The sequence below is a fragment of the Trachurus japonicus genome, chromosome 14 (assembly GCF_045865225.1).
Source record: "Trachurus japonicus isolate A0001 chromosome 14, Traja_1.0".
NCBI lineage: Eukaryota > Metazoa > Chordata > Actinopteri > Carangiformes > Carangidae > Trachurus > Trachurus japonicus.
The window spans coordinates 14,034,894-14,047,612 of record NC_140920.1 but is presented as its reverse complement, the minus strand read 5'-3'; the positions used below and the strand labels follow the sequence as shown (position 1 = coordinate 14,047,612).

The 12,719-nt window shown below is 42.0% G+C and overlaps 1 protein-coding gene across 4 annotated transcripts in view; it reads right to left on the bottom strand.

Annotated features, from left to right (window-relative positions):
• Positions 1-5,203: 5,203 nt before the first annotated feature.
• The window catches only part of LOC146974433 (connector enhancer of kinase suppressor of ras 2-like), a 31,550-nt gene continuing 24,034 nt past the window's right edge, over positions 5,204-12,719 (bottom strand). For all 4 annotated transcript variants that reach the window (XM_085797757.1, XM_085797760.1, XM_085797761.1 and 1 more), the window contains exons 17-22: positions 12,012-12,083; positions 11,719-11,786; positions 10,378-10,478; positions 9,237-9,720; positions 6,418-6,617; positions 5,204-6,327 (exon numbers count right to left, since the gene is read on the bottom strand). In XM_085797757.1, coding sequence (XP_085653883.1) covers positions 6,280-6,327; positions 6,418-6,617; positions 9,237-9,720; positions 10,378-10,478; positions 11,719-11,786; positions 12,012-12,083 — 973 coding nt within the window. In that variant the 3' untranslated portion in view covers positions 5,204-6,279. The remainder of the gene's footprint in view (positions 6,328-6,417; positions 6,618-9,236; positions 9,721-10,377; positions 10,479-11,718; positions 11,787-12,011; positions 12,084-12,719) is intronic.

Genomic DNA, 12,719 nt, shown 5'->3' with positions numbered 1-12,719 from the left:
GACTGTTGCCTCAGAAAACAAACAAACAAAAAAAACAACGGTCCTGTCTCCTGTCCCTCTGAGTTTAATCACATTTGCTGTCTCATTACTCAAACAAGATCAAACCAGCCAGTGTGCAGAAAAATGTGTGGAGTGTTGAATTCATGTCATACCAAGTGATGCTCCAGGAGCATTAGGAGACTGGAGCTCAAGTTACTGAGTTTCTGTCAGTTTTTTCCTTGAATCTTGGATTATAATGCAGGAATGTTATAAAGTGTTGCCTTCATTACCTTTGTTTTGCTGGAGTACACATACCACTGGAATAATAATATGGAGTGAAATTACTGCCAAAACTCCACAAACACACAAAGCACTCAGTGTGGTTTGCAAATACAAAACATAATTCACAAACTAATGCATATTAGATATTAGATAGATTAGATATTAGATATCAGATTAGATATATAGCCTAACATATAATAATAATAAATAACACACACACACACACACTGCATTAAAACCTCCACTGTTTGTGCATATCCTGGTTCAGTTGCAAATAAATTCAAAGTTTAATACTAATGGTTATCACATTTTGGATTTGTTTTAGACTTTCGATCAGAAATTATTTGTCTACTGTAAGTTTTCTTCAGGGTTAATAGGCTACTCCTTTTACCCCCCTGTTCAGTTAGTAGTTGCCACAGTCAGTTGAGAATGTGAATTAACTTTCAATGAAAGGAGTCAGATTTTAATTTGACTGAAAGCTATATTAGTAACCCGAGTGTGAGATTATGTTGTGTAGCTTTGTGTGTCATTTGCTGAAATTAATAAATGATCTGTTTCCAAGTCATTTTAAAACATTTGATGGGGTTTTCTTCATATGAACCAAACCATGTATGTGTGTGTGTGTGTGTGTGTGTGTGTGTGTGTGTGTGTGTGTGTGTGTGTGTGTGTGTGTGTGTGTGTGTGTGTGTGTGTGTGTGTGTGTGTGTGTGTGTGTGTGTGTGTGTGAAATAACAATAAATATTTCATGGGGAAACAGATAAATTAAGATGGTCAATAACAGTAGACTGTATATTGGCCTTTTTTGTTACATCACATTAGATAATCAGATTTCACTCTACACTGTTCTGTGGCTTTTAGGTGGTTACTTACTTATTGTGGTAATATTTACAGAGACCCACCACCCCCCCTGGTGACAGTGAGAGGGAGAAACTGCCAGGTAGAGGTAGAGTCATAACCTGGCTTTGTCTCAATTAAAGCAGTGACTTGTCCCATTTTTCCCATTTAACTTGGCACACACACGTGCTTTTAGTGGTCCACAGGAGGTCCAGTTGGGATGTGCCCCCCCTCTGAGAAGTGTCATAAACTCTTTGTCTTGCTGGGAGAAATTGGGACCTAATCACTTCAACAGCAGATGTAGTCCCAGCAGGAAGTCAGGGGGGCCATGCTCTGAGTCTCTGCCCGTACAGAGTGGGAATACGACGGGTCAGAGCTACAGGTGGGCCCCCTACCCTGGACTGGACCTCCTGTGGACACACCACAGAGTAAATTTCTAATATTAACCGTGATGCCAGATGCAAAAACATCATGAAGACGCGTTTCATTTGGGCATTAATCATATTAGACGATGATATACTATTTAAGTTGAACATCACAGATGGTCTCCTGTACCTCTATAAATGGTCTGCAAGGGATGGAGATGTCTTGTCACTGCTGAATGGGAATATGTAATGAGAAAGACAATTCACCAGGGGGAACAGAAAAACAGTTTCTTAGCAACAACACAGATTCTTAAAAGCTCTTACAGCTCTGGATTTTTTTTCCCTTCTTTTTTTGATAGAATCACTTGGTAAAGAGCTTGAAGAGGTCAAATGACAAATCATTATTTTCTGGGTGCAGCACTTTCAAGAGTATTATCAACAACATTAAATATCAAATGCTGTAAATGCATCACAAACATCGTGATCTTGAAGAGTATTAATCAGAATCTCACCATTATTTTCTGGAATCAAAATGACCACCAATATTATGGCGCAAGCATTCAAACACCTTATTTTCTGCCTTTGGAGATATGTGTGATATGAGTCATGTAAAAAAAAAAAAAAAACAAACAGTGACATCTGCAGTAGGGTTTGCTGTCAACAGTTGACTAGTCTTTGAAGACTGTCTGTGTAGCTGTGGCTTTGCTGCAGTGGAGAATGTGACTGTAAAAAGGCTTCATTGCCCTCTTGTGGCCAAAAGATATGACATTCATCCAGCTTTGTTGCATCACATTTTCCATGCCTCTCAACATTGTGTGCTGTGTGTCCCCTATGCGTCATATAGATGGTATGACAAGGTAGGCAGTGTGTTCAGCCAAAGGGAACTATTGGGGCTGGGAAGCAGGTCAGGTATCTGACACAGGGACCAGGGGGAAGAACCAGGTTCAACAAACAGGTGAACCTCAGAAAATGCTCTCTAAAGAACAAACATAAACATACAGAAATGTCCGTGGCTAAGAGCGTGATCCAGATGAATGCATCTTTGCAAGTGGAAAGTCTCTTAGCAACACTGTTAAAGGGATATTCCGGCGTAAGTTTAACCAAAGACGGTTTATAGAGTATCAAATTTGGTTTAACCCATGGTCCAACGCACCGTGACACCGAGTTAGTCGCCCCCTGGAGAGATGAAGTCTGTTAACCGCTAGCTTCTCTAGTTGTAGCAACTTTAGCGATGACCGCACCACAACAAACAGCAACCGATCAAAAAGCCACTTATAGCCCCAAATAATGCTCAGAACAGCACCATACTTCATCAACAGTACAAACAGGGTCCCAGCACATAATACGAGGCGTCAAACATCTGTTAGCTTAGCCTGGTTTCTATTGAAAAGAAACAAAACAACTCACCCACTCTCCTCCAGTTATACACTATGCAGCAACTTTCCGCGTCCAGCAGCGTCCAGGCACCGACAACACACGTCCGAGGCCGACTGGCAGCACAAACAACTGGTTTCAGAGGCCACTGGCAGGCAGTGACCACCACACTGACCACTTGATTCCCCCAGGTCCAGCACATAGACTCCACCACAGCTGTCCCTCTTTCACTTTCTCCTCCATTTCCAGCACATAGACTCCACCACAGCTGTCCCTCTTTCACTTTTCTCCTCCATTTCCTTCAGCTTGTCTTCAGTAAACTCAGTCTCAAACTGATAGGGGCGCCCATCGAAATGAAAACAGTCGTCATTGTTCTCAAACTGCATAAACTCAGCCGTGTTGTCCCTTCTGTGATGTCTGCTTGTTACTGCCATGGTTACAGGCAGTCCGCTGGCGTGGAGGCGATTACGTTACGAGTGAAGTAGAGTCCCGCATAGCTCAAGGATGAAAAAAATGTGTGTGTATTACTCCATACAATGCAGCCAAAGTTCCTATATCTTGCCTATCAGTTTATAAAATGAGTGTTAACAGGGAAATGAACGGAATTGGGCAGTAACTAACTTTAGATATTTGCGGGAGAAAATCACGTAAACAAGCGCGAGATTTGACGCGACGTCACACGCGAGATCAGGACGACGTTCGTTGCCGGAAGAGACTGTAACATAGTGAAGCAGACACATGGAGCAGACATCACAAAATGGGTTAAATTTACGCCGGAATATCCCTTTAATCTAACTAACCAACTAATCTAAGTGAGAAGTTAAATCATCAATGTTAGGAGGATGCCGTCAAGGTCATTTTTGAATTCCTTGGGCAGCATCTCAAGCTCAGGAGAACTAGGTCTCTTGTTGATTTGGGAGTTCCCAACAGAAGATGAACTCTTATTGAATGTCTTGACTTGATGCCACCGTTTCTTGGGTCTCTTCTTGCCACAGAGGGTTAATTTACATGGGTTTGCTGGATTTGGATCTTGGACACACTACTTCCTGTCGAGAACATGAAAGGTGTATATTTTTGTGGTAGCCTATTCTCAGCAAGGGTTTGGCTATTTTAATTTCGTTTGACCTTTATCTTCTCACAGGTACCAGGCATGCTTATGGATTAGATTCAGAAAATATGCTTATTGACATTTAATACTAAGAGTTAGATATGAAGATTGACAGCACTCTTACATGTGTCTGTTAAATGTCAAGCTACAGTTGGTAATCTTAGTTTTGCATCAGGACTAGAAATAGAAGTCTGGCTCTGCCCAAAAGTTATAGGTGCTTCAACACACATACATTATCAGTGTACATTACATTGGTGTTTTTACAGGAGCTTACATCTATTTCTTGGCAGGACACAGTGACTTCCCAGGGTCCTGTCACTGTGCGGTTGCCAGATATCTACTGGAGACTCCTGGCCAAGAAATAGTCCAACTGTACACCCACTGCAAAACTACAACTTGTCATCTTTCAATTTCAAAGTAAAATAAAAAAAATACTGTGGTTGTGATTTACTGTTCAGAAGTAAGAGCAGTGGCCATGTTCTCATCTAACACACGGCAAATAAACATTCTGCACATAATGAACTATATTTTGAAAAGGTTCAAGAAACTTGAAGATATTCCCCTCTCATCATTTCAAACATATCCAATATTAAAGAAAAACACCATCACATAAACAGATGATTTTTTCATGCATTGATTTGTTATTGAAGGGACAGTTTTCACATCAAATCTTCCAGTGTTGGTGCCAGCTTGTTTCCAGCTTCTCTCAATGCAGTGTTCACTCAGGTCCTTTGTCTGCACTCAAGTGAAACAGACATTACAAAGCTGAAGTGATCAAACACACACAGAGATGTTGCAGTCTGACATTTTATATGTGGATCAGGATATTCTTTCTATGAATTGTCTTTGATGCATTTTTATATGAAAAAAAAAAAAAAACACAACATGGACACAATAATATATTCTTCATTTTACCAATCCTAGCAAAGGTGATGGAAAACATCTTCATGACTGGACTCCTGCTGCTCCTAACTGCCTCTCTTGTTTTATGTTGGAAACATGAGATTCTCCTTTGTTGTGTATGTATTCTGCAGGCAGGGCACCACTTTCCTTTGTTGATCTCCCTTGGTGCAATTCTGTTAATTATACCTGACTATATCCTATAAGAAGGCCCTGGGCTTTGTATATAATCAGAACTGTGTATTTCATGTTTGCATATTATTATCATCCTCAGTCAACCTTTGTTGTGCTGCCTGGAGAAATGTCTAAAAATAGTTCTTTAAATGTGATAATGAGGAAAGAAAACATTTTACGATGGGTCTCGTGTGTGCCTGTGCCGTACTTTATTTAATAAAAAAGTAATGTAGCTACAATGTGGCACACCTCAGGAATGTCAGTCAATTTCAAATGGCATGGTAATGTATTTAGTTATACAAAGCATGCTTGTACATTAAACACTTAATAAATACAATTTCTCCTCTTTTTGTTGTGAACACTTAAAAAATTAATTTTTCTGGGGTAAATTGTACAATAAGTCTTAAAAACACAACGTGGTCGAGGGGTGGACATATTCTCCGGAAACAAACACTTGGGAATACAAAACTGTTTTACAAACAATCAGGTAGACAGCATGCATACAAAAATAGACAACTATTCTGATCATTCCTTTAAAGTAATTTACAATACTAGATCATTATTGCCAAGCGTTATATTTTTGTGCTCCTGTTTTGAGGAATTGCTTGCTTTCTGTATCTTCCCTCATCTCTCTTGGAAAAGTACAATGTACATTCACAATCACTGAGGCACAGCACTTGATTTACAATTTGTATACTGTAAGTACCCCAAAACATTGTTGTTGTAGTAGTGTAATGTTAAATATATAATATATATATATATATGTTTAACACCCTGTACACTCATAAAACAAACATACCCATTGATCATACACACATGCATAACAAAATGTTGTGTACATCCAAAATAGCTTTGCTTTGAATTTCCCCATCAAACCAGCATGATGTTTTGAACGACTCACCAGAAGCGAAGGGGGGCGGCCATGCATGTTAGCGACGAATTAAAAAGCTTCCCATCAAGTCTTTGACACAAAGTGCTTATTTGCTGGTCAGATACCCTGTTACTCTACAAGTTACGTCTCCCTTTGCCTTTTCTGAGAGCCGCCATCTTTAGGAGCGAGAGAGGGAGAGAGAGAGAGAGATCACCATGTCTTTGTCCTCCTTTGAGTGACGCTGAACGAGCAGTAGAAAGAGAAGAGGATGGACAGCAGGGAAATGGTGGTGTTTGGTGCCTTATGTCTCCAGCAGGGGGGATGCCAGCTGTGTGAGGCACAGTCAGAGGCGATGCAGTCAAGGTTTTATCAACACACTAATCCTCCAAGGCCTACCCTAAAAAACCCAGAGACCGGTTTGTGTCTTGAAGAGGGACATTCTGCAAAGACATGAAAGCATGAATGAGTAACTGGCAAATACGACGCACATAGGGAGGGAAAAAAAGCTCGAATCATTGTTGTTCTTTTACCTTCAATGAGCTGTGGAGGACCCTGAGGCGATGAAGTTTGTCATTTAGCAGGGGGTCATTAACTCGACGGACGAATGAGCGCTTATACTCCAGGCGGCTGGCTGATCTGTGGTCTGCCGAGGTGGACAGACTCGTCTGCTCCAGAGCCCGGTACAGATCCCCCAGAGAGTCGGCCTGCATCCTGCAGTCTCGTCCATGGCCTGGCAAAAGACGGACACAACGCAATGATTGACAAGATTTTACAGTAAACTGAAGGATGAGGATTTTGTTTGTTTGTTTTTTAACAGAGAAATACTGGAGGATTATGTTACAGTGCTTAAACTTTTCCAAATGTATGAAAAAACTGAAAAATGCCATTGATTAAAATGTTCAAACACTTTGCATTGGTGTTTCTCAATTGTTTTGATCAACTTTGGCATGTTTCTGCACCTTGACTGAAGCCTACAGTACCTTTGGTGAGCTCAGATGACTGGACACAGACCTGGTTATATGCGGTCTCACGGCCCAGTGAGTGTACAGTATATCAGAGCAATAAAAGCCATGAGGAGGAAGCAACTGCCTGAGAGCACAGAGACAGGATTGTGTCCAGGCACTAAAAAGAGGCCATAAAAAAAAATTCTGTTGTACTGAAGGTTCCCAAGAGCACAGTGGCCTCCATATTTCTTAAAGGGAAGAAGTTTGGAACAACCAGGACTCTTTCTGGCCAGACTAAAGCCCCTTTACATGAAAGTTTGCAAAAAAAATAAAAGAACAAGAAAACATCTGAAGGACTCGCACTGTGAGAAACTGTTTGACCTCATTTCTAATTGTCATGTTTTGCAGAAACCAGACCTGACACCCGTTGTGAAATTTTCTCCCATCTCCACAAACACACTGTTAAATCTAAAATAAATACATAAACAATAAATGTAAGTATTTATTTTACACTTTTCTGTTATTCTTAGTCTTAGTCCCTTCTTTATGTGATTTTCTTTAGGATGACCAATGAGGGAAAAACACTCATCTCATATCGTTGTATTGTGTAAACTACCAGGTCCCCTTTTGTCTCCAGTTTTCCTACACTGCCCTCTGTTGCCATGATACTAACATTACACTAGAGCTCTGAATCTGATAGTCGTCACATTATTTTGTGTTTTAGAAGCAGCGTTGCATGCTCTGAAGCTTTGGGGCTGTGCTTTGAAAAGTATCATGTTTTAGTTGCCGCCTGTTTTGTGTTTCTCTCTCGTCTTTACAGGCAGCGGTGGAGAGAATGAACGGTGGAGCAGTGGATAAATGAGGACAAGGAGAGAGGACCCTTGGGCATGTTTCTTTATTCTGTTCCGAATTCAACATTAACACGGGCTGAAAGGATTGCTCCTCGCTTCACCATCCAATCCGTGCCAAGAGGCACAATAACATCTCGATCGGGCAAGAGAGAGAGAAAGAAAGAAAGAGAGAGAGCCCAAGTGTGTGTGTGTGAGAGAGAGAGAGAGAGAGAGAGAGAGAGAGAGAGAGAAAGAGACGACTGCCAAGATAAATCAGAATCAAATAAGACACTAAATTTCCTCTCACTTAGTCAAGTGCCCTGCAGGTCTTCGAGGGGCGGCAAATGGGCTGGCTTCAAATCCAATCCAATAAAGCAATAATAGGCAGTATTCAACCTCTGACATTTGCTGGCTCTGGCTGCCTGTTAGCAGCTTTAATAAAATAAGTGACGACAAATAAGTGCCCTTGCTCAGCACTATGCAGATGAAAAGACTGACCTACAAATACCAGCCAGCAGAAGAGGTCCTTACATCGGGACCAGTCGGGGCGAGCTCAGCGTGTCACACCTTGACCTTCTCTGATGCTCTACAACCGGATTAGCCGATCATCAACGCCACCCGTCATGTTTCAGGTGTGCTCATTTGAACTTGTTTTATACACAATGTTGTTTGACACTAGCTGGCAAACTACAGGATTTAGTGATCCTGGGATTCTAGCAGTTCCTCCAGTACTTTTAGGGATCTATTTTGACTTCCTGCTAATTAATTTTCACGCACTCTCAATCACAGCATGCTGTGTTAAGGTGCTACATGTCACACAGATTGGTGGAGAGCATGTTTTGTGCAGGTACTCTGTATTGGCCCCCACCTACTTCATAGACCTGCTCCACCATTACACCCCCCACCTCTCCCCGTGCCCTCCGATCCTCAGAAGGAAATCTCCTCGCCCTACCCCCTCGGACCAAGCACCAAACTTGGGGGGACAAAGCCTTCTCCGTTGTCGCCCCCACCCTCTGGAATTCACTCCCCCAACCCATCAGAGAGACTGTACAGACCCGCGCACCTTTAAACCACTCCTAAAAACCCCACCTTTTTAAACTGGCTTTTAATCTGTAAATTAAACATTTCTAATTCTCTGTTTTTCTATCCTATTTCATTTCACGTCTCCTTTTGACCTTCCACATTGTTTTTGTATTTAATTGTGTTGTTATTCTGCATTGTTTCTGTATTTTAATTGTGTCATTATTTTAATGTAAGTGTCTTTGAGCACCTGTAAAAGCGCGTTATAAATAAATTTAATATCAAATATCAGGCAAATCACAATTTCTAGTTCTTTCAACTAAGATTAGCACATTTCTGACCTTACAAATATGTGTGATGTAAAGTTGCAACTAAAAAACACATTCATAGTTCTTCTGTTGGTTATTCTTTCATGTAATGGACTTTTTTGATGGATGACTCAACTGACTGAAATCATTTTCTGTTGATCAGCTGTTTTGACTTTAGTATAATCCAATATATTCTCAAACTTAAAATTCTAAATGCTTGACTGCTTGTGCTACATGTAAGTCTGACCTGGGTCTCTGGGCTGGTCCAGCTGGTAGTGCTGGGTCTCCCTAGGATCCAGTGCAGCGGCGGTGGCGGCCAGGATGGCGTGGAGCCCGCTGTCCCTGGGTAGCGTGAAGCTGCGGGGTTTCCCTCCCGCCTCTGAATCGATACTGGCTCTGAGGGGCAGAGGCAGGGCTCGGTACTGTTCCTGCAGCAGGCTGCGCGGGGCAGGCAGGGTGGACTGTCTGCGGTACTCCATCGCCAGTTGGTCTCTGTCCTCGGGGAGCATGGGCTCCTCCATGGGAAACGTCTGGAGGTAGTGCATCCTGGTGCTGCTCTCCATCTGCTCCTGCCAGGAGTTTCGATGGCTGCTGCTGGTCTTCTGCCCGGGGGAGACGCTGTGGTTGCTTCCTTCCTGAGGCTCAGAGTGGAACTCCTCATGGGAGGAACGGGACTGGAACGTGTCGGAGGAGGAGAGATGTCCGCGTTTTGGTTCCAGGTATGGACTCACCTACAGACAAAGAGACAGCAGGTAAAGAGAGACGTCTGCTATAGCTATATGGTGATGCCTGCTGGATCTGGGCTGATAGACTGAAGCTTCAGCCTACACCTTTTTGGTCAAGGTACATTTAGTCTTGTTTTGTTTTGGATTTCTACTTTAAAGCCCCTGTACAGACTTTTCATTTAGTGTTGATTTTGGCGGCCCCTGTGGACGAAAGCGGTGGTGTTTTGCCGGAATGAAGACTGCATTTCCCACTGTCATGAAGACGTTTGTCTGGCCGGCGCGTGTAGATTTGTTTTGGAAACGTCGGAAAGAAGACAGGACTCACTTTTTTTTTAGCAGCATAATGTATCTATTTGTATCGTTTCGTCAGTGGTCCGACCCGACCATGCCTTCCAGAGGTATAGAATTAGACTTAGAAATAGCGTATCTTCACACTGATGGGCTCATTTGCTGTTGTAGGTAACAGAGGGGACTCAGCAGAACTCCATCGGCTTTTGACAAGAAGTCAAAAGCTCCGTACAGGGGCTTTAAGGAAAAAAAATTATTAATTATTGTTTGTTGTTCATTTATTTTTATATCATATGTGTGTATATACTATTGTTTATTTGATTCTACAAGACCGAAATAAACGCACTTTAACTGAACTAACTAGATTCAACTCACCGAGGATGCTCTGGGATAGGTGTCGTACGGCGGTGGTGGACTGTCCTGTTTTGGCATCGGGGGCATCTCCATGTCCTCATGATCACTCTCACTCCAGTAATCTGTCATGAACCAGCAGATTGTGTCATGTTTTATTTCTATAACAGAGCCAGGTTGAATAAATACATTTTAAAAAGACCCTGGTACAAATCATAAAATTTTTGGTTGAAATTGATAATGAGCTGCTGTGTCAAGGCCCCGCCCGGGATGGATGCTCCGAAAGCGGCAGCTGCAGTGTTGGTGTAGCGTAGGTGTGATGCAGATAAGACCAGGTCTGAGTACTTTTGAGGGTGAGGATGAATCTAGAAGATGCAAGAACTTCCTGTTAAGTCTCCTGGAGGTGTTGAGAGACTGATTTAGCAACATGTCAGTGATGGAAGAAGCCCCCTCTTCTTAAAACCGGTGACAAACCTGCTCTCAGCCACCCACCTCGGCTTGGTTTCTACATAGGCTTCTCTAAATAGCCCAGGGGTATGAGGAGGGAGTTTATTTCCTGTCCACATGTAAGAAACCAAAGAACAGCATATAAAAAAAAATAAAAAGTACACCCTGTGCCCTTAAAATTAGCATTTCTATACCAGCACAAAGGAGAGAAGCTTGAGTCAGAAGTGAAATGTGAAACTGCAGCGAGGTGTTAAAGCCTCTGCTGATGATCTAAGAATAAGATCTATTTATTGAGTTCTCTACGTGAGGTCTTGTATCTTGTTCACGACTTTATTGCACAAAATTACACAAAACGAACAGTTCAAGCAACTCGCTTTCGTATTTATTTTCCTTATTACCTCTAATCTTTGACAGTCAAAAACTAGCCAAGAAAAAGTACACAAGAAGCAGCTGAAACACATACACACTTAATATGCTTAAATGTGAACAGACCTGGTATGATGCAAAATATCCATTGCAATGACATTCATGTATCAGTCTTTATATAAGAGGCAGCGTTTTCTATAGATGCCATAAACGGTAAAAATGTACCAGGATTGGCAGATTCATTCTGTTGGTTGGATGTTTACATCATGAAGCTTTGAGCTTTGTGTTTGCAGCGGGTATGAAATGGAACTGAAGGTGCAGATACGCTGTGATGGAAAAACGACTGTGAACCTGTGAAAGTGAATTAAAACGTCACCAAAAGAAACACGCGTACATCCGTCACTACTTATTTATACGCGATCCCTCCATCTATAGGCAACGGCTCAATGTCTCACTGCTCAACCTCAACAGTTTTATGTAACTTTTACGTAAGACTGTAACCGACCAAGAATCTTTTGCAGCTCTGCGAGCAGAGTCTGTGACTAATCTCACCTTGTTCCTGGCGAATTTTCTCCTGCTCGGAGTAGCCAGCCACTGCCATACTGAGACGACTCAGCCACCTGTGTGGGAGAATGACGCACAACAGTTTCACATCAAATAAAACATCCAGTTCTTGTGTGTGTGTGTGTGTGTGTGTGTTTGTGTGTGTGTGTGTGTGTCCTTTTTTGACCAATAACCTTACAAATCTGCTCTGTGTCAAGTTGGACAGTCCCACGAGGGGGTTTAAATGTGGCTGCAGATGTGAGAGGGTTTACAGTGTGACTATCACAGCCTCATTAACTCACCGGGACATGTCGTCTACATTTTCCGCTGCAAAGTAGAAGGTCTTTATCTTCGGATGGCAAGCTTTGAAAGCGCTGAAAGGGAAGCGAGGGTATAGTTAATGAAATGCAGGGACCTATAGCGCACGTTAACATATGAATGCAGACGACTGCCAAGATTAACTGGCACACGATTACACACACACACACACACACACACAGTCTAATCCAGAGTGACACAAAACGGCAAGACTTTGCATCATGAGATAAACGGCTCTGCTTATTTTTGGCAAGTTTAAAAACAAGTAAACAACCATAATGATGAAACATAATGCACTCTTTCAAAAACCCTGAATTTATTGGCATTTACACCCAATACTGAACAATAAACCCATTAGTCACCTATTTTTGCCACCAAGTATATTGGATACACTAGCACATGATTAACATTTGCACCATATTACTGAGCCATCCATGTGATTTTCTTCAGATCTAAGCTTCAAACAATTATAATAAAGCATACCTTTTATCCTATGGTAACTTATTGAAAGATCTTTTGCTGTTTCCTTAAAAACGTAAAATCTGCTCACTTTAACTCAACCTTGAGCGAGAGAGCAGTTATGCACTATTTTTCCCATGTGGTTCATGCCATCCATCTCTTTCTGAAGTGGCAAAGGGATTCCTGCCAAGTTGTGAATCTTGCACAACATGAACATAAAAAACCCAGCTGTG